Here is an 18501-nt window from a genome sequence, read left to right on the forward strand (position 1 = left end):
AGGTCAGGCCCTTGTTCTGCGTCGCCCTTGTCCGGAGATTCCATGAATCAAAGTCGCGTGAACATCACGTCTGCGATGGAGAACATAGGAAAGAATTTGGACGACGACGTCAGATTCGCAACAGGTTCTCCATGCCTTTACGATGATCATTGAGCAGCTTCGCACCTGTCATTATACATGTGATAACACTTATAAAATGCAATATTTCAGTGGGCTGCACATTGACAGACGGCCGTGCGGTTTGGCGCTTGGTCATGTCTCGTCGAGACTCGGTTCATGCGTGTAAGGCGGAGATGCGGGAAGGCCCTGTAGTAACAACTGCGCCACAACAGCCACAGCACCTAAAGCCTCCTGGAAAGCTCAGGGTTGGACAACGCATAGCAAACCGCTGGTGGGCCTACGAACCGCTCACTCACCACCATATAAGCCCACCCACATTACTCACAACTTCTTGAGTTCTCCTTGCCGTAATATCAACGAATTGCACAGCCTCTCGTCGCAAAAATCTCTACACCGAATTCGGCATTGGCTGGATCCTCCAAACACTATGAAGCCTCTCTACCAAAGACTCCTCTTTGTCCTCCTCTCCACCGCTGCCCTCTGGCTGGCTCTGCGCGTAAAGGAAGCATGGCAGCATCGAGACGACGTGAACTTCAGCACTGCCGACGCCGGTGGATCAGACATCACCACGATCATCAACATCGTCAAGGCGCTCATGGAAGTATACGCTGCGATACCCGATGACTACAAGGGCTGCGTGCTCTCCTCGGCCGGGGCCGGCGTCGCGGCGTGGGGCATCAGCAGAGCAGTTCGCCCAGACGAGGGCAATCGAAATCGTTGTGTCGCCGTGGGCACTGCCGTGTTTGGCGTGACGACGGCCTTGTCTGTCGCGGCTGTGAATTACCACAGCTTGCCCTCTGCGCTCATGACTGCGCTCTGGAGCAAAGCGGACCTACGAACTTGAGGGAGGGGGTGGAGATCCAGGTCCGGCCGCTGTGGCAGTTGGGTTTGGGGCCCTGCTGAAAGGGTTCGCAGACGCAGGTTAGGCTGGTGGTCGTCTTTTTGTGGGATTTCAGCCGTAACCCATCAAGAGATCGTATCGGTCAGGAATAGACAAAAACTTCTGTGCTGGCAGGACGTTCTTCTCGGGTGGAGTGTAGGAGAACACGCAAACAAAAGTCCTTTGTTGCTTGTCTATACGCTTAAAAAGGGCATCTCTGCTACAGCCCCATGTGCACTTCGGCACTTTACTGTTCCGCCTTCAGCAGTTCCAGATACTGGCCAGCAACATCAAGCACGGCTTCTTCGAAGCTTTTCACCTTGCCTAGCAGGGCCTCGGCGTCACTCGAGTCGTACACAACAGGCTGTATAGGCACCGTCCCCCTCTTGAACACGCCCGCCTTGACAGCTTCAGGATATCGCTTTTCCACGTGATCGAAGATGGTGTCGTAGTCCACCTCGAACGCAATCCCGAAATCCTTGCCAGCACAGCGATCCTCCAAGGCGACGCGCATATGCAGCTCAGCCACATCGTCGACATGGGCATATCTGCCGAAGAGAGGGAACGGCACCTCTCCTCCCAGCATGCCCATCATCATGAGGTTGTTGGAGCTGTTCTGGGTCTGCATCATAGCGGTGTTCAGCGACAGCTCGTTACGGCCGAAAACGAAGCCGGGGAAGATACGCGAGACGGTGAAGTGGGCGTTCTGCGTTTGGATAAAGGTGTCCGTGTCGCGCGCCTCAACCAGCTTGCCGGTGATGTACGCCTCTACCCCATTGCTGAAGGTCTCGGGGATGGGGTCCGGGGGTGGGACACGCGTCGCTGCCGAGACCGTCTCAGGGCCTGCTGCGAAGCCGATATTGGCTAGTCCTGAGGTGGTGATGACGACGCGCTGCACGGTGGGGGCTTTGAGAGCCGATTTGAGCAGGTTCGCCGCCATCTTGACTCTGTCTCAAGAAACAAAGAAGAAAGAAAAAAAATCAACATCACAGTCTAGTTATGCCAAGTTGTGACATGTTCCTAAGTGGGAGGGAACGAAAAGCAGTCATTGCTTACGTCGGTTCGTATATCTCAGTCCTGGGATCCAACTCGGGCAGCCCCACAGGCGACCCGGTGTGAATGATATGAGTGACTCCCTGCAGGACAGAGTCAAAGACCCCATCGACCGTCAAATCTGGGATAACGACCGACGAGAGGCGCTCACCGGCTGCCGCTCCGAGCTTCAGGATAGCCGGGTTGGACGCAACTTTCTGGGCTTTCTCTTCAGATCGCACCGCGACGCGCACATTATGGCCGGCCTCGAGTGCATGGAGGAGAATCCGGAACCCGATCAATCCGCTGGCTCCTGTGAGGAGAATTGTGGTTGTCATTTTTTCCCTCAATCTTTCATTAGACGTGAGATGATGTATTATGCGTGAGCTGATGCAGAATGTTCCTGAGATGTGATGGGTAGATTGAGCATGTCTAGAATCAAGTCAATGTTGGCAAAGAAAATGAGTTGCACACTCGAGGAGAAATCAGCTCATTTGCGAAAGGATTCATCCTCATGCATATCGAAGACTACCTCAGGTGCTCTCAATGGTTGGTTCATTTCATGGACGCTTCGGCACCCCGCCTTTGGTCCTGACGTATATAGTATCACGAGGAGGAGGCAAACCTCAGCGTGCTACATTCGTTATCACGTCCAACCAGCTCCAGTTCCGCTATTGCCGTGCGCAACATGGTAAGAAAAGGTTAAGTTGGGTGGGGATCGAGGGCTGAGGACGAAGCAGACTATGCCTCATTAGCCTGGAAATGACGCCGTGGTGGTTGGTTTCTCACGCCCCCATCTCCCCTCCTTGTTCCTTCATTCCTTTTGTCTTCTTTCTACTCAAACTCTTGGGGGCATGGTGGTGACATGTATGTATTTCCAAGGCGAGAAACGTGATGTCTTCAGATCACTAGTTAATTACTAAGTAGATGGTAACATCGGCACATTGCATACGTAATTGTTCAAGATCAAAGACTTGAAAAGAATGCAAGTGTTGGAGGCACATTGCTGCAAACCAGATACCCTCGTTGTTCATTTAGCGTTCTGGTCACAAGTGTGCATGCTCCTTCGAGCCCAAGGGCAGTTCACTTGTGGACTTATACGCCAGCTCGAACGAAATCCAAACACACCTCGAGTGAAGAATTAGTGTCTATGGTATATGAAAAAAAAAAACTAATCCCTACTCAATGGTGCCATATCCTCATTCATGTCAACGGATAGTTATGCGTTCGACACTCGACTTCAATATTGCTGATTAGAATGCGGTGATGTGCATGACTTTACTACAGGCTTGTCATCCCACCACCCAACCCACCCCCAAACAAAGGTTATGAGCGCTCCCTCTCATCCCAAAGCCTTGACATACATCATAACAGCTTTCCAGCTCAGTCTCACTGCACTTGGTTCACAAGCTTCATCCCCTTCGCCAACCTCCCCAGGTTCTCAGCCAGCACACCCTCAATACAGTCTTCCACGTACTCCTCGAAGCACCAGCTCATATGCGGCGTGATGCTCACGTTCGGCAAGCCCCAAAGCTCATGGTCCTCCGGCAGCGGCTCCGGGTCCGTCACATCCAGCGCCGCCCCCGCAAGCCGCCCATCCTTGAGCGCAGCCACGAGGTCCTCCTGCACGGCGATGGGCCCACGCGAGACGTTCACCAGGAACGGCGCAAGCCCCTTTTGGCTGTGGCTGTGTGTGTAGTGCGCGCCGGCGAGGATGTCAAACTCGTCCTTGCCGAGAGCGTGCCTCGTGGTCGGGGTGAGCGGGGTGAAGATGGCGAGGATGTCGAGGTCTGCGGCTAGGAATCTGTGTAGGCCTGCTCGTGTTCCGCCCGTGTGCCACTCGATCGGCAGCTTGCCTTCGTCGTCGCCCATTGCTGGGTCTCTGGCCAAGGTTGGTGGTGTGTTGAGGCGCCTGGATGTGGGCGTGCTTTTCTCGCTCGATGTGCAGGCGATGATATGCATGCCCATGGCGTGTAGTATACGGGCGGCTGGGTTTATGAGAAGAGATTCAAGTTAGTAAAGACACACTTTAATTGTGATCGAAGGGATATGAATAAGTAAACAAATACGACGGTTGACTTACTCTGTCTCCCAATGCTGCCGTACCCCCAGATTCCCACCCTCTTTCCAGCAAGCACATTCGCCATAGGATATCCTCTCCCGTTTCTCTCAGGACCAGCCCATTTTCTCTCCTCCATAACCTTCAGCACCCGCGGGTACTGGTGCGCCCACGACAACACCTGCAAGACCACATACTGCGCGATGGACCTCGCGCTCACACCCGAGCACGTCGCAACGGGAATCGATGGGTCCGACAGAATTGGTGTTCCACGCAGGTGGTCGTGGCCTGAGGTGAGCAGCTGGACGAAGCGAAGGTTGGGTAGGAGGTCGAGGGACGGCGGGGACACGTTGAAGGTGAGGTATATCGTTGCGGCCTGGTACTCGGCTGCATACTCAGATGATGAACAAATCAGCTTTCTGTGATCAAGCACAAGCCAATATTACAAGAGAGGAGAGATTCTGATTCTCGTGTGATGAGGCAGTACGATGGGATGTGCACAAGTACCTTCTGGGATCACACTGTCACGGCAACCGGGTGACCGGTCATCAAGCGTGTGCCATATGAACCGCACATTTGGGAATCTGGTTTGGAGATTTTGGATGGCTCGTTTAGGCTCTGAAAAATGGAAGACCGAGCAGAGGACAACTTCTTCGCGTGGGGTAGAGCCCTTGCGGTGACGGTGGCCGTGGCTGTTGACCTGGGTTGCTGACCCATCGATTTCGGTCTTTTGTAGGAGCATTGTTCGATTTTGTCCTGTGATATATATATTCTGTGGATTGAATGGCTTGCAGCTTCTATCAAAAAGCCTTTATGTGTTCTAAATCAAGAAAACGGCTCATATATAGTCTCCAAACCCTTTTCTTCATTTATAAATTCTTTTCTCTTCTCTTCTTCTCTCCTGCGCCTCGCAGGGTCCACCATTCTACGCATACTTCTCACTGCATATCGATCCGCCCATCGGCCGAAAAGGAGCCAGAATCATGTCATCTTCGACATCGGTCGCATACGGACGACGATTGTGAGCCTGCTTCGGTGGTGTTCCGGACCCAGTCGAGGTCATTGGTGGGCCCTATAATCTCCAAAGCCGGCGGAAAGCTTCGGTAAACAACGGTCAAAGACTTTTTCCTCTAGGTGAGCTGTTTTTAAAATTTTCATTGTTACTTTTCCTACCTTTTAGATCTTCGTGGTGCGCTCACTAAATCGTTGCAAATCAGGCTGTGCTCCAGGCTGGAGCCCGCCGCCCGGTAGAAGAGACATTCTCAGTGGATGCCTTGTGGGCCAGGGGCATCCCTTTGTGGGGCCGTAACGGCGAGGCTCCAGAGCGGAATGCGGCCCGCCGCAACTGAGAGCCACTTCCGCGCTTCAGCGGCCGTGAACAGCCGAGAGCGATGATGTATAACATGCTGAAGAGAGCTCGCACAGAGGTAAAATTTTGTCACCATTCCAGTCAGCCTGTGGAACAAGGCAAACGAAAGCATGTCTCATGAATAAATAAGCAAGAGCACAGTGACGGGCTCTCCTGTACGAGTTGCACAGGCAGCTGAGAAATCTGGTCGGATTCACAAGTACAGGCAGTCTTTGACCAGTACACGACCAAAGCCGTCTTCAATGATGGTGTTTTCATACTGCGACAATTATGTCTGGCTCAAGTCATGATAAACACCCCAGACTTCTGATTGTCCCGCATGCGTGGGTATCCATGAGCGGAACCGGAGTATCCAAGTCCAGAACTATGCATAGATTGAAAAGCCCCTTGTGCTGGTGTGGATCAGACTTTCATCCTGCGGTCTTATGTAGTCTCAGCCTTATCTCCGCTATCAGAAGGGAGGCGTCTCCCCTAAGGAAAGAAGGGGATGTGGCGGCTCTTTCGCCGACTTTTGCAGCCATGCTGTGAGAAGACGATTATTGATGGTAGGAAGAAGTTCGTGTAGAGGTCCAACCATGATTTAAGGGAGGAGTAAGCAGTCGAGTTGTTCGAGCTGCGAAGGCTGGATCATGCTTGTGGAAGACGAAACGCACTGCTTCAGCCTGGCCAGCCGGGCTATTGGGATGGTCAGCAAAGTTCGGTCAAAGTGCACCTCTCCCTAGATAGCAATATGGAATCAAGGCAGGGGCGCGACGCATTCTCGCAGCCACTGAGCGGTACGAGGCCACATGCAGCAGTCACAAGATTGGGCACGTCACCAGCCGTAGTGCTGGAGTGAAGTGAATACAAAGCTGGGAATAAATTTCTTCTTTTGTTTCAATTTGCCACCCGCCTCTGTATATGTACCTCACCAAGAGGTAGGCTTCGAAGATAGCCTCTAGATTTTATTGTCGCTTTTCCCCTCGCTACTTGTTTGTTTCGAAACCCAATTGCCAAAGGATGGCTGCCTTAGGGCGGCTTGTTGCGTCTTCGAGTCTACTCGGTGGTATCAAAACATACCGCACTGGCGAAACAAAAGCACTGATCAGGCGGGCCAGTGAACACAGGCGTTGGGGACCCAAGACTGGCTACGCGGTTCGGTCGCGCTCTGGGGAAACCAGGAATTTACACCCTTATTGGGGTGTCACTTTGCAGTGATGTCGATGGCCGTCTGAGGTATGTCGATGTAGTTGACCCTTGTACAGTGATCATGCCCTGCCGTTGGCCTGCTTGGTCTTGGCCTGTCGCGCGAGCTCATCATGCTCCTCTATGTCGTCAGCTTCCCACGGGTAGCAGATCCACTCGTCGCCGACAGTACGCGCAGCCAGATATCGACCGCTGTCCATCATGTCCTGAGGGAGCGTGCCCTTCTTCTGCTTTTCCTTGTTCTGTTGCGCCAACCTGTCAGCAACCCAAAAACCGACCTCTTTAGCCCGGATGGCTGCTGTCCTTTCTCCGGTCTTGTACTCACGTGCAACACAAAAATGCTAAACTCGGTCTTGCCATCAACTCCCAGCTTCTGCCTCGCCAGCTCGACATCCTTCTCCAGCTCCTTGACGGCGTACTCGAGGGTGGTTCGGGTGTCGTCGACCTCGTCAACGATGAGGATCTTCTTGCCAATCAGGTTCTTCATCTCGCCGAGGCTGGTGAGGTCGAGCCACTGGGTGCGGGTGACCTTCTTGCCAGGCTCCTCGACCACATTGTCCGTGGACAGCTGCTCGTAGAGAGAGAGACCGATGGCCTGGATGGGGATGTTGGGGCTGCCGGTTTTCTTGAGGAAGGATCGCAGGATGCGCGCAGGGACGTAGCCGCCGCCGCCAATCGCAATCATCAGCTGAGGCTGGAAGTTGGCGAGGATGTGTTCCGCAGACTCTTTGCAGAGGTTGTGGACCTGAAGACGAAACACAACACGAACAAGGTCAGCGAACAAGAAGGGGCCGTGCCGGCTCGAGGCAATTCGTGCAGGGTGGACTCAGGGAGAAGGGCAGGTTGAACGAAGGACTGCGTACATCATTGTATGTGATGTAAAGCTTCTCAGCCATGTTGACAGTCTGATAGAGTACCGATTCGCTTCTGTGTGGGTGGTTGCAGGAGATTGGCGTTGTCAGGGATGCTTCTCGGGTACTTGCAGCGTGGAAGTATGCACAAAAAAACAAACAAAATCACTTGCTGAGGGTTGTAAAGTTTTAGCGCTTAGTCTAAGATTGAGGGAAAGCATTAGGTCAATTTGGGGGGGAGCTTAATTAAAGAGAAAATCTATCTGGCTAGGTGACTCAATTTTTTTTTCCTTTAACTTTTCTGAGGCTATTCGCGGGAAGATCTGCGCATGCCGGCGAACCCCACCATGAGGGACCTGCCTGATGATCACTTAGGAGCCACTGCTGCCTATCTTATCAGCCGGCACCCCGCATTGCCCACATGAGTCTACTATGGTGCACTCTTGCTATGCATTATGCACGCCCCATGCAACCTGCCGTAAGAGATCTCAGGTCAGGCAGGAAGGGAGAGGGGTTCTTACCTTGCCAAGCTGGTAGGCCAGGGCTAGGCCAGGCTAGGCCCTGTAGTCGCCCCCCAAACCCCTCTGGGTTAGGGCACAGAGTCCCGCCATAACTTTCAGCATAGCATCGAGCAAAGATCCTCCAGGCTAGGAAACGGCCGCTGCGATCCACTTTGGGATTGTCATCTTAGCATGTCATCAAATCGACATCCCCTATAGTATATCAACAACCATCGTCCGCGGACCGTATTCCCATCGGCCGCCTCCTATCGATGGCAGGAACGAGACCGGCACTGCTGTCCGCTCATACACGTCGTCTCATGACTGAAGATCGTAGATCAGGGCAAAAGAGCCGGCCCGTCCCTCAACAGCTCTCTTTCCGTCTCTCTCTCTCTCTCTCTCTCTCTCTCTCTTTGTGTCGCCCACCCACCTTTGATATCCTCTTTCTTCTTGTTAACTCTCCGTCTTTGTTTTGTGTATTTTTTTTTTTTTATATATTTTTTCCTGGCTCCTCTCCCTTGACGTTGTTCATGACCCGCTTCAGCTGTATCAACGGATTGTGCACAAGCTGCCAACGAGGAACTTCGGACGATCCAATGGTGTACTTGAGCAGAGGCCTGTTGGTTCCAGGGTTGTTTTGCTAGCCTGGGCTGTGTTGTGTTACTTTCTGCAACGCATTACCTCACCTTCTATGTGCTGCTCCTCTTATGACCTCGGTCGCTGCAATGCACCCAAAACCACGCTAATACTCCTCCAGATACAAGGGCCCTGGCTTGTTTGGTATGGCTTCGTGCTGCCGCTGGCCTCCCCTGCTCCTCGTCGTTCTCTGTACATATCTCCTTTCGTCCTTCGTGTTTGGTCGCCCACCAAGAAACACCGAGAGGAGCGGGGTGACGTATCCGTCCTGTGGTAAGGTAGCACGTCGCCTGCTATGATGGGAAACATCCAGCGATAGCAAGGGCCCGGAAAACCCTCAGGGCACGTCTTGAAGCGGAGGAGTACTATGTACACCCGGGGCCATGGGTCATGCGAACGTCAGATCTCCGCGTCGGCTATGCCGACAAGCTGTTGGTTCTTCCGCCTCCCAAAAGTACGGACAACCTCAGGACAGGCTGCCCCATAGGAATTCCCTATTACGGAAATGCCCTGAGACACAGCCCATATTTTCGTACTGCAGCCAATGAACCATCATGATCGTCATAGACTGCCTTGGGCGGTAGGGCAAATCCGAGGAATATTTCCGGGCGCGCCAACCATTTGACCTGAATCGAGAGCGAGAAATATGATAGAGTGTGGCTTTCATTCGGGACATTCTGATATGTACTGCGATTCATACCACCCAACTCCTAACTTTATCCAAAACAGCCTGTTGAAATCGCGGAAGGATTGCTGCTCTTGGGAGTAGTCGAGGCTGGAGCGGCTTGTTGATCGATCGATCCTTCTCCAAGAAAGAGGAGAATGCCACCATGATTCATAGAATGGCTGAAGGAAAGGATGGCTGTGCCACAACGGATATGGTATCCACAAGTAAGGCACTCGGTGAGAGATATTGGACGCAGTGCGGTGCTGAACGTGATGCAGAGGGACGAGTCACGACGCCCAGACTAGACGACTCCTCGTGATTGCAAGGCGGTCGGACAAGTGAAAGCATCAACGAGCCCGAGAAGAGTCATGCGAAGCAAGTCCGCAGTTGGAGCAGATGCTTGGATATTTACGACAAATGTCAGACGTAAGATCTGTCCTTCTGCCCTCACACATGGTCCTCAAGTCTATGTATTCATGTCGGAGGTACCGAGGATTACTTGGCGCTATTAAGCCTGAATGATTACAAGAAACTCGAGGCGTCAATTCACACGAATCATGACTGACGGGAGCGAAACAGCAGAATGCTCTTGACAGCCCGAGGAGAAGCGCCCTGCATGTTGAGTTGAGAACCCAAGAGAGATGCTTTCGTGCCACTACTTCCTTCCAGGAAGCAGAACCCAAGGTAACAGATCAAGATCGAGCAGCTACTGTGCAGCCATCATCTCATCCCACTCCATGCATAACTCAGATGCTATGGTCTGTAAAGCAAACGAACTAAAGGAAGAACTATCAGTAGGATAGAAAACGGGCAACACCAATCGGGGCACCCATGTTGATCTTTGGCTGACAGATTATAGGGCTGCAACAGTCCACATCTACCGGACCATTCAGACGCTTCTCTTGACTTTGGAGAAGAAGAAAGAAAAAAAAATACAAAAGTGCTCATTACATGTAGTCAGTCTGGATGACGGGAGCTGCTGTCCCTCGGTCCAGTGTCGAATCACAGACAGTATGGTGATCATGGGACCATGCGTGTAATAGAGGCCAAACTTGTTACGGCTACTGACAATGCTGGAATCGCCAGATTACCGTGCTGCAGTACCACACTTCTGGACTATTGGCTCTCACTTGCATAAACCGGATGACCCGGCGTAAGCGGCTACATTAGAAAGGCTGTGCGTAGAACAACAACGTGGGTGAAATGATTAAAAGCCATATATTGCACAACCGATGGCTTGCGCAGCGATAACGAGTATTTACCGAGACTATGACTTTTGAATTTGCGTAGAGTTGAGCGCCGGTTTTGCATACAAACTGGGACAGTGGCGCAACACTAGTGGTTCCAAGGTTGTTTGGTTGATCTCCCAGCAACAAGTCCAATATACCTTCAACTTATTTGGACTCTCACTGGACCCGCAGGTACTTTCAATTCCCACTCCCCCTCCAATACGAGTCAGTGTTTTTGTTTCGAAGGCATCACAAGTATTGAAAGTGGAAAGTTTAGTTGCAGAGAACATTCTCTCGGGAGTCCAGATTCTGCGCAAAATCACAATTGCATTTTTGCACCTTCTTTTTTCCTTTTGTTCCTTTCTGCGTTTTTTATTGGAACATAAAAGAACTCCCAGTATGTATAATACTCATTCATACTCGCCAATAGAGGCACTACTTTCTCAGTCTCATGACATCCTTCGCCACCAGTTCACCGAACTTTGTTTCCGCCCCCCCCCCCTCCCCTCCCCCCTTCTTTCGTCCTGTGTGCAGGTCAATTCCTGGCTATGGGACCGAAGAGACTCAACTTACCACCTAGCTACCCCAGGTGGGTGAGAAGTCCCTTGTCAAACACAACCATGAGTATTAATCTGAACAACACACAGGGCCCTGGGCGAGGCAGGCGAAGACCTGGTTGCTGTGATCAGCAGGGATAGGAATTCTTTTTTCATTTACTCTCCGCACCAGCCCAGACCGGTGTGGATCTTTTGAACCGTTCACGAAAGTACCTACTTACTCTTGACTAGCAACCATCACTGGAAGAAGAAAGGTCTTGACTCGTTCCAGGAGCTGTCCACCTGACTCTGACGCTGTCCTCGAGAGTATTTATATGGCCGAGTGAGGGCACGTCGAGACTGGACGAGTATCCTATATCTGTCGCACTCTACCCAGACTCTCCAGGTTCAGGCCCATAGCAAACGTCCGTATAGAAATAGTCTAGAATGTCTCTTCTCAAGGTTTATGAGTATGAGTATTCATACAACAAGACCATCTCGTCTCCCCTGGAGAGCCACAAGAACCCCAACGGCGAGGTCCGTCGGACAAAGGAGAATATCAAGCCACTACAAGGATTCGCCCGGGTCAACGACGCCATCTACACAGCAGGTAGCACGCAACAGTTTATCTACACCATCCGCCACGGCAAAGCACACCACAATGCCCTCTCGTCAGAATACACCAAGCCTATCGCCTGGCGTTTCCTCGGCCGGCTCCGCAACACATTTGACCCCGGCCTGACCGCCGAGGGTGTGAGGGATGCCCAGCACGCCGGCCAGCTCCTACGTGGCCTCATTCAGCAAGAAGGGGCTCCACGCCCCGTCACAGTCTACACATCGCCCCTCAGGCGGTGCGTGCAGACGGCCATGTACACCATCGCCGAGCTCCGCCTCAACCAGGCCGTCACGCTGCACGTCAAGGAGGGCCTGCGCGAGTGGAAGGGCTTTGACCACAACCACGAGGCGGACCGGCGGGACGTCACGCCCAACATTGTCAAGCTCTTCAAGGACCTCAAGAGGAAGCTGAACGTAGACGTGCGGCTCAAGGTCGACGGGCAGCAGGACAAGGTGGACGACACGGTCATGCGCGAGACCTATGTCGACGTCGACCGGCGCATACGCAGGGTCCTGGACGACATCCTGGGGAGCGGTAATAGCAGCAGCAGCACCGGCGGCGGCGGCGGCGGTGGCGGCGGCGACGCGAACTGCGCGATGCTGGTGCTGCACAACCGCTCCAACAAGTCCGTGCTGAGGGTCATGGGCCACACGCAGGACGAGGTGCACAGGCTGGACATGGAGAACTGTGCGGTGCTCGGCTACCTGGTGCGGAGAAAGCGGCTGGACCTGACGGCGGCGGCCAGGAGGGTGACGGCCGAAGAGACGCAGCGGGTCAAGGACAGGGAGCTGGCCGAGGCGGAGAAGAAGCACAGGCACGAGCTGGCGGCCAGGGATATCGCCGAGTACGGGCGGACGGGCGACACGAAGCTGTGGACGCTGCGGGACTACCTGGCCCGCTGGGCTGAGAGCGGTGACCCGGAAGCAGGCAAGGCGCTGGAAGACTTGTACACGCTCGCGCCAAAGTTAGAGACGAATGGGGGCGTGGGGGGCAGTACTACCATCTCTGCTGCTACTGCGACTACTACTACTACTACTACTACTACTGCTACACATCCATATTAGGCTCACGCTTGTGCACAACATAGAAGTATCAGGGGTCTGCCATAGAAAAGGGTCAATAAATTATTATTAAGCACTCCCCTCCCCCCTACCATGGTTACTTTTGCGAACCTGGTACGCGGCTGAGCTTGGTCGTCCACATCCCCGGAATATGCACTATAAGATATGATTCATAGTGCATACTCCCAGGTTCGCCCTGCTCTTCCCTGACCAGTTAAATGATCAGGTCGCCCTTCACAGTGACGGTCGCAGTGGCGCTGGCCGTGGTCTCAGTCACAGCAGGCAAGCTGGTCGTGGTTCCATCCGCAACACCAGGCTGGATGACTGAGGCGGTGACGGTGCTGGAGGAGACCGAAGTGGTCACGGCAGCTCCCTCGGCTGGACACGTAATAAAATTAGCTTTCACGTGCATACTTTATAAGATATGATTTGATCAAGCAATAAAAGAAAAGGGGGTGACGAAAAAAAAAAAAAAAAAAAGTAAGGCTTACCAGCAGTCTGCGTGACATAGACAGTGGACGTCGGAGCGTAGCAGCTGGCCGACGTGGTTGGGTCCGTGCAGGAATCACCAGTGATGTTGAACTCGGAAGTCTGAGCGTACAGGACGTAGACATTGGTGTCGTTGATGGCGGTCAGCTGCCATCCCTCGCCGTTGTCGACGTGGCATGGGATCCGGACGGTGACCTCGCCAGCGCTGGTGTCGATGCCGTAGGCCAGTCCCTCGTAGTAAGGGGGCCAGTCCACAAAGTTCCAGATGTACAGGCTGAACACGCTGGGGTCGGTATCCACGCTGGTCCAGGTGGCAGTGATCTCGGTGCCCTTGGTGATCACATCCGACGAGGTTGGCGAGGTGAAGGCGATGCCCTGGACGAGGGTGGGAAGCACGACACCGGCCATAGCGGCCACAAGGGAAGAGCGAATAGTGACCATTGTTTCTTATTTTTCTTTGAGACAGAGAGAGGAAGAGGGACCGATAATTAAGTTTTGAACTAGTAGATACCAAAATATGCAACCAAAAAAAGAGTGACAGATCAGATAAAAAGCAGAGAGGCCCGGTGTTGGGTTGCAGAATGAGTGACTTCGGTGGGTGATGGGCGCCGGTAAAGGAAAAAGCGAGGCAAGGAAGATCGTAGTGGTTTCTACCCTTTTGACTCCGGCGGGCGCGCTCCTTTTGAACAATACCATGGGTATAGTGGGAAAAGGGTTCAACTCATGCCTATAGCGGACTCGCCATGCCCATAGTAAGGAACTAATCTCCTCGTATCCACTGGCGATGGCGCAAGCACGCTCAAAGGGGAAATTGGCGGTGGGCCATGCAGAACCCGTGGCGGTGCTATTCTTACCTGGCCAGTAACAACGACACAGATGGGGTCGGCTAAGTAATTACTTGAACAGACGCACACGCAACACAACTACTAATTACGATGTATGTATAAGTTTGTACTTGTTGTACTTGTTGTACCCCCTTGGCGAGGTTCATTTGCTGTGGACTCAAAAGTAAGCACTTCGTCCAGCTATCTTTGACTAATTCATCAATTACCCATGGGTTAGGCCCTTGTTCCCACACATTTCTTTTCAAATCCTTCAAGGCCTGCTAATGAATACATCTGAAGCCCGTCTGTTAGTAGTGGAGGGAATGGCGTGTCGGTACGGACCGTCAACCACGCGCTATCCCCTTTCCCTTCCCAGCATGCGTGGTGGTGGGCCGACCTGGCTCTCCAAAGTGGTAGATGAGTGTACATTCAGTGTAATGGGCCGCAGCCACAACAAGAATCGAGCAATGCGTGACAGGACCGAGGCTCTCACATATCCTGGTGTCGTCGCAGCGAAGATGGTTAATTGCCTTGGTGAAAAGATTGCCTGTATGCAGCTGGTTCCAGGCGTCCTGGTGCGTGGGATCCTGCTCCGGCGCCTTGATGATCAGCTGTACATGATGGTATTCATTTCCGCCTCTCGGCGTCGCGCTCGACCGCAAACTCGACGATGAGCCCCCGGATGAATAGCCGCGGCGCCTGGGAGGGTCCATCCCTGCCGCTCTGAATGCTCCATCTATGGCACTCAATACGTTCTGGTTACAGATATCATGGAAAATGAGATGCCGCAGACCCTCTCCGCTAACGTTGTGGCGGAGGCACGTCAAACCGATCAGGTTCGACAGGGCGAAAGGGTATATGATATGTACTGCATTATTGCGGACGCTAGCACTCTTGACCACATAGGTTCGACGATCCCGCGAGAAAGAGTAGCAGAGGTGGTGAGGTCGCCATGTGTCGGTGAAGTTGTCCCAAGAATCTATGCGTGGTTGGCCAGAAAGCATATAGTTGCGCCAATGCTCTGCGGTCCAACCGTCGATCGGAGGCCCGTCGATGGCTGCAGCCATCATCTGGTCCATCACACGATAGGAACCAGAGTCGACGATGTCGGGCACGTCGGGTTCATCCTCGAGCGCGCCCTCGGTGTTTTCCAGGCAGTCGTATATCGCCTTCGTGCCAAATCCCATGCCCGTGACAAGGCGAGAGTACCTACCATGTATGGGATCTCGGACCATGGGTTGCTGCAGCTGAGAAGGTATGACTGGCTCCGACGGACGATCTGTGGTCCCACGGCTAGAGTCTCCAGCTTCCTCCGGGTGGCGGCGGCTGGAGCTACCGCGAGATTTATGGCTTCGAGATTTATGGCCTGGCATTTTCCCTTCCGTCGTTGATGTGTGTTGTACGACTCAGTGAAAAGGGTTTTGTCGTTTCTGTCTTTGTTCGTTCCCAATTCCACGGCACGGGTTTGTTGTTGATCATCCAGGAGGTTTACTTACTTCTGGCGGAGGTGCAGTTCAAGAATTAAGACAAATATAGTTGACTTTTGGAAGGTTTTTTGGATCTATGTTATATCTTATTGGATTAATCACTAATTCAGAGTTTAGGGAATCACGACTTCTTGCACCAGAACGCGGTAGGACAGTCACAGTACAGTGTTCCAAGTCATAGGTTGACTCGGTTCTCCAGCACCACTTATGTTACCGAGATCACAAGAATCAGTTGAGTCACAGATTATATCTTCTCTAAAAGAATATTCACTCTTATTCAATTACAAACCATGTCTCCTGCTGGTTAGTCCTTCATCTGGTAGCGTGCTGGTGAAGCCACAATTAGTACAGGTCTTGACAGAACCTTTTCATCCTCTCGTAACTGTCCATGCATCACACAGTGCTTTCCCCCAGTCCTGGGCTTCTGAAACATACTCTTCAGGATATGTCACATCTCAAGAATGAATTAGTCCATGATCTGCTAGAGCTTGTGAGATGTTCGGCATCCTGATGACCTCCGTAAGTCTGTCCGCCAGATACTGCCAATGATAACTGCAACCGTTACATTCAGTATATTTACAACAGAGTTGTCACCAAAAGATCTAAAAGTTTTCACATTGTGTGGTAATGATATATTCATTCAGAAACAAAATTCGCTGGTAATGCTTGATGATCCCATCCGCCCAATGCCACTGATGACCTGCTCTCTATGGAGAATTTCATAATGCCATGTCTAGATCTTGAAATCTGCATGATAGACACCCAATGTCTTTGAAAACTTGTTTAACGCCCCTGCCCCCACCTTGTCTCTTCTAGTCTATAATATGAGAAGCAAAGATCCAACAATGGCTCCGATCCCTACAGACAGCAACGGCGCGACCGCAATATCTGAGGCGGCCGACTTGTGCTTGTCGCCTGCAGCGCTCGTGTCGGAGGAGGAAGCAATAACCGCAGTGGCGGTGCTCGAGACCTCCGGGATGCTGCTCCCGCTGGTCATGGCGACGACACTCGTCGAGGTGGAGTTGAAGTTGGACTGCGCGAGGGCGACCTGCTTGGCGTCGAGGTCGTAGACGACGTAGGCGCTGCGCAGGAACGTGTCGCCCAGCAGGTAGGTGTCGGTGGACATGGAGACGCCAAAGGCGCAGCTGCTGGAGCTCGCGTCCTCGGAGCCGCCGTCGCCGACGCCCATGCCGGAGCCGTCGGACAGCACCAGTTCGCTGAGGGGGATCTTGATGGAGGGGCCGTCGGAGCCGCCGAACTGGAACTCGAGGGCGAGGCTGGTGTCGTCGGCGGCGGAGCAGTCGATGGTGGCGTAGCCCTGCTGGTCGTCGTAGGTCGCGTTGAAGGCGTCGAAGATGGAGTCGGCCATGTCCTCGGGCAGGTAGGTCAGGGTCGTGCCCGAGTCGAGGACGACTGCTTCGGCGTCTGTTGTGAAGTTGGACGACACGGTGCCGTCGCTCTTAACGGAAGTCACGGAGGAGAGCGTGACGAGGAATGAGGTGTAGTTGTCGGCAGCGGCATCCTTGATGATCGGGACGGCGATGAGATCGCCGGTATACTTGTCCGTATCAATGCCACCGAAGAGTATAGTACCGCTGGAGGATGCGAGATCGTCCTAATACAATGCATCAGTCAGCTGCCGCCTTTTGCATGTGACAGACCCTTGGGTACCTAAGAACTTACCAGATATAAACTATACGCCCGCGACCCTATCAATCCTTCTGTGTAAAACTTATCGATAATGTTTGGATACAGAGTCGCAGCTGACTCATCAGCCTCGAAACCGACGCCCATGATGCCATAGGTGAGATCGTTGGATTCGTATGCCAGGCCCATTTCTAACGAGTCAATCGTGGCACCGCCCACTGTGATGGTATCCGTAAAGTAATAACCCTCTACTGCACTCCCGTCGACATACTCGATCTCGAATACTGTTGACAGGTTCTTGAACGTTGTTGAGCTTGAAGAGTCGACTGTTTCGTAAAGGTGGCATCGTTAGCAGTGTTTCTTCTTGTTCTTCCAGAACCACAGCTAGCAGAGTAGAGACACGGAGATGGTAAGTACTCACAAGTTGACACACATGTGGAAGAGCTCTGCCTTTTCCCTCTGCGTCTGAACCCACCACCAAATCCTCCTGAATTGTCCGACTCGGCGCACGTTGACGAGTCCGAGCTGAGAAACCACGTGTCTGAAGAACCGGTGTCGAGAACCACATCCTGACTCTGCGCAGGCGTTCCCACTGATATCGAGGCGTAGTAACCACCATATGTGATATTGTTTGTTATGGTCTCTGTGTATGTGTCTGTTCGCTTGCGGAGGAGATTTGAGCCGCGTGTGTGTTTGATGCCCATGGGAACGACGCCGCCCGCCGCAGCCACAGCCGTCGGGCCGTACACGGCTGCGAGCGCCGAAATCTTTTCGAGTCTCATAATCAAAATAGTCCCGTCGCGTATATACCAGGAGCGGTAGTGCACACAACACCAAACTCAAACTAGAAGAAGATATCTACTACCGTGAGACGGAGGAAGACAGAAGGTAATGGACGTGAGAAGTTTGAATTGAACAGAAAATACAGGAGAATGGATGTTCTTCCTCCTGCTGCTGCGGTATAGATGAGACGCCTGCCTAAATGTATATGGCCACAATGAAAACGGGCAATCGGCAATTCAAGAAAGTGTCGTGAGACGCATGCTGCACTTCTTCAGTGGCGCCTCTCATAATTATGTACCTCAGAGCAGGCCCACAGCGCCCTGAGGCCCCGACGTCAAAGGCAAACAAGGGGGGTGCCCAGGTCGCAACAGGGCCTGCCTGCGCGTTTGAGGCAGGCTGAGTAAGAGCTGGGATCTGTGAGAGAATGAATGGGCAGTGCTCCGTGTCTCCCGTTCAAATGGGACGCGCGGCAGCGACGTCAGCGCATTGGCCACCACATGGGCTTAGAGGAAAAAGACAGAACCGAGGCG

At 52.9% G+C, this 18501-nt stretch overlaps 6 protein-coding genes across 6 annotated transcripts; 1 reads left to right on the forward strand and 5 right to left on the reverse strand.

The window, feature by feature from the left end:
- The first annotated feature begins 489 nt into the window (after positions 1–489).
- M406DRAFT_324243 (uncharacterized protein) lies at positions 490–1103 on the forward strand. Its single transcript, XM_040919843.1, has one exon. It carries the CDS (start codon positions 548–550, stop codon positions 962–964), a length of 417 nt encoding a protein of 138 aa, XP_040772804.1. The 5' UTR covers positions 490–547; the 3' UTR covers positions 965–1103.
- A 144-nt stretch (positions 1104–1247) lies between these two features.
- Positions 1248–2370, reverse strand: M406DRAFT_265944 (NAD(P)-binding protein; the record flags this gene model as incomplete). The annotated part of the gene is made up of 2 exons (XM_040917772.1): positions 1248–1947; positions 2057–2370. 2 exons carry the CDS (start codon positions 2368–2370, stop codon positions 1248–1250), a joined length of 1014 nt encoding a protein of 337 aa, XP_040772805.1.
- Positions 2371–3421: 1051 nt separating this feature from the next.
- M406DRAFT_50419 (uncharacterized protein) lies at positions 3422–4482 on the reverse strand (the record flags this gene model as incomplete). Its single annotated transcript, XM_040924414.1, has 2 exons — positions 3422–4020; positions 4116–4482. Coding segments are annotated over 2 exons (966 nt in total), but the record flags the coding sequence as incomplete, so codon positions are not given.
- Positions 4483–6295: 1813 nt separating this feature from the next.
- M406DRAFT_358108 (xanthine phosphoribosyltransferase 1) lies at positions 6296–7683 on the reverse strand. The gene is made up of 3 exons (XM_040923795.1): positions 7509–7683; positions 6971–7390; positions 6296–6887 (listed from the first exon to the last, which is right to left on the reverse strand). Exons 1-3 carry the CDS (start codon positions 7539–7541, stop codon positions 6708–6710), a joined length of 633 nt encoding a protein of 210 aa, XP_040772807.1. The 5' UTR covers positions 7542–7683; the 3' UTR covers positions 6296–6707.
- Positions 7684–12669: 4986 nt separating this feature from the next.
- On the reverse strand, positions 12670–13831 carry M406DRAFT_358110 (uncharacterized protein). The gene is made up of 2 exons (XM_040923796.1): positions 13233–13831; positions 12670–13119 (listed from the first exon to the last, which is right to left on the reverse strand). The coding sequence occupies exons 1-2, from the start codon at positions 13669–13671 to the stop codon at positions 12956–12958; spliced, it is 603 nt and encodes a 200-aa protein (XP_040772808.1). The 5' UTR covers positions 13672–13831; the 3' UTR covers positions 12670–12955.
- Positions 13832–16160: 2329 nt separating this feature from the next.
- On the reverse strand, positions 16161–17350 carry M406DRAFT_358111 (acid protease). Its single transcript, XM_040923797.1, has 2 exons — positions 17225–17350; positions 16161–17156 (listed from the first exon to the last, which is right to left on the reverse strand). The coding sequence occupies exons 1-2, from the start codon at positions 17333–17335 to the stop codon at positions 16359–16361; spliced, it is 909 nt and encodes a 302-aa protein (XP_040772809.1). The 5' UTR covers positions 17336–17350; the 3' UTR covers positions 16161–16358.
- Between the last annotated feature and the right edge of the window lie 1151 nt (positions 17351–18501).

The sequence above is a fragment of the Cryphonectria parasitica genome (genome assembly GCF_011745365.1).
Source record: "Cryphonectria parasitica EP155 unplaced genomic scaffold M406scaffold_8, whole genome shotgun sequence".
Classification (NCBI taxonomy): domain Eukaryota; kingdom Fungi; phylum Ascomycota; class Sordariomycetes; order Diaporthales; family Cryphonectriaceae; genus Cryphonectria; species Cryphonectria parasitica.

What these genes read in the sequence shown, in the direction of transcription:
- M406DRAFT_324243 (XM_040919843.1), top strand. Translation starts at nt 548, where the DNA reads ATGAAGCCTCTCTACCAAAGACTCCTCTTTGTCCTCCTCTCCACCGCT.
- M406DRAFT_358108 (XM_040923795.1), bottom strand. Translation starts at nt 7,541, where the DNA reads ATGGCTGAGAAGCTTTACATCACATACAATGAT. An exon ending in TTTACATCACATACAATGAT is followed by an intron (nt 7,391 to 7,508) that starts GTACGCAGTCCT and finishes TTTCGTCTTCAG; the next exon opens with GTCCACAACCTCTGCAAAGA. An exon ending in TTAGCATTTTTGTGTTGCAC is followed by an intron (nt 6,888 to 6,970) that starts GTGAGTACAAGA and finishes TTGGCGCAACAG; the next exon opens with AACAAGGAAAAGCAGAAGAA.
- M406DRAFT_358110 (XM_040923796.1), bottom strand. Translation starts at nt 13,671, where the DNA reads ATGGTCACTATTCGCTCTTCCCTTGTGGCCGCTATGGCCGGTGTCGTG. An exon ending in CTATGTCACGCAGACTGCTG is followed by an intron (nt 13,120 to 13,232) that starts GTAAGCCTTACT and finishes TTACGTGTCCAG; the next exon opens with CCGAGGGAGCTGCCGTGACC.
- M406DRAFT_358111 (XM_040923797.1), bottom strand. Translation starts at nt 17,335, where the DNA reads ATGGGCGTCGGTTTCGAGGCTGATGAGTCAGCTGCGACTCTGTATCCA. An exon ending in GGGCGTATAGTTTATATCTG is followed by an intron (nt 17,157 to 17,224) that starts GTAAGTTCTTAG and finishes GCATTGTATTAG; the next exon opens with GACGATCTCGCATCCTCCAG.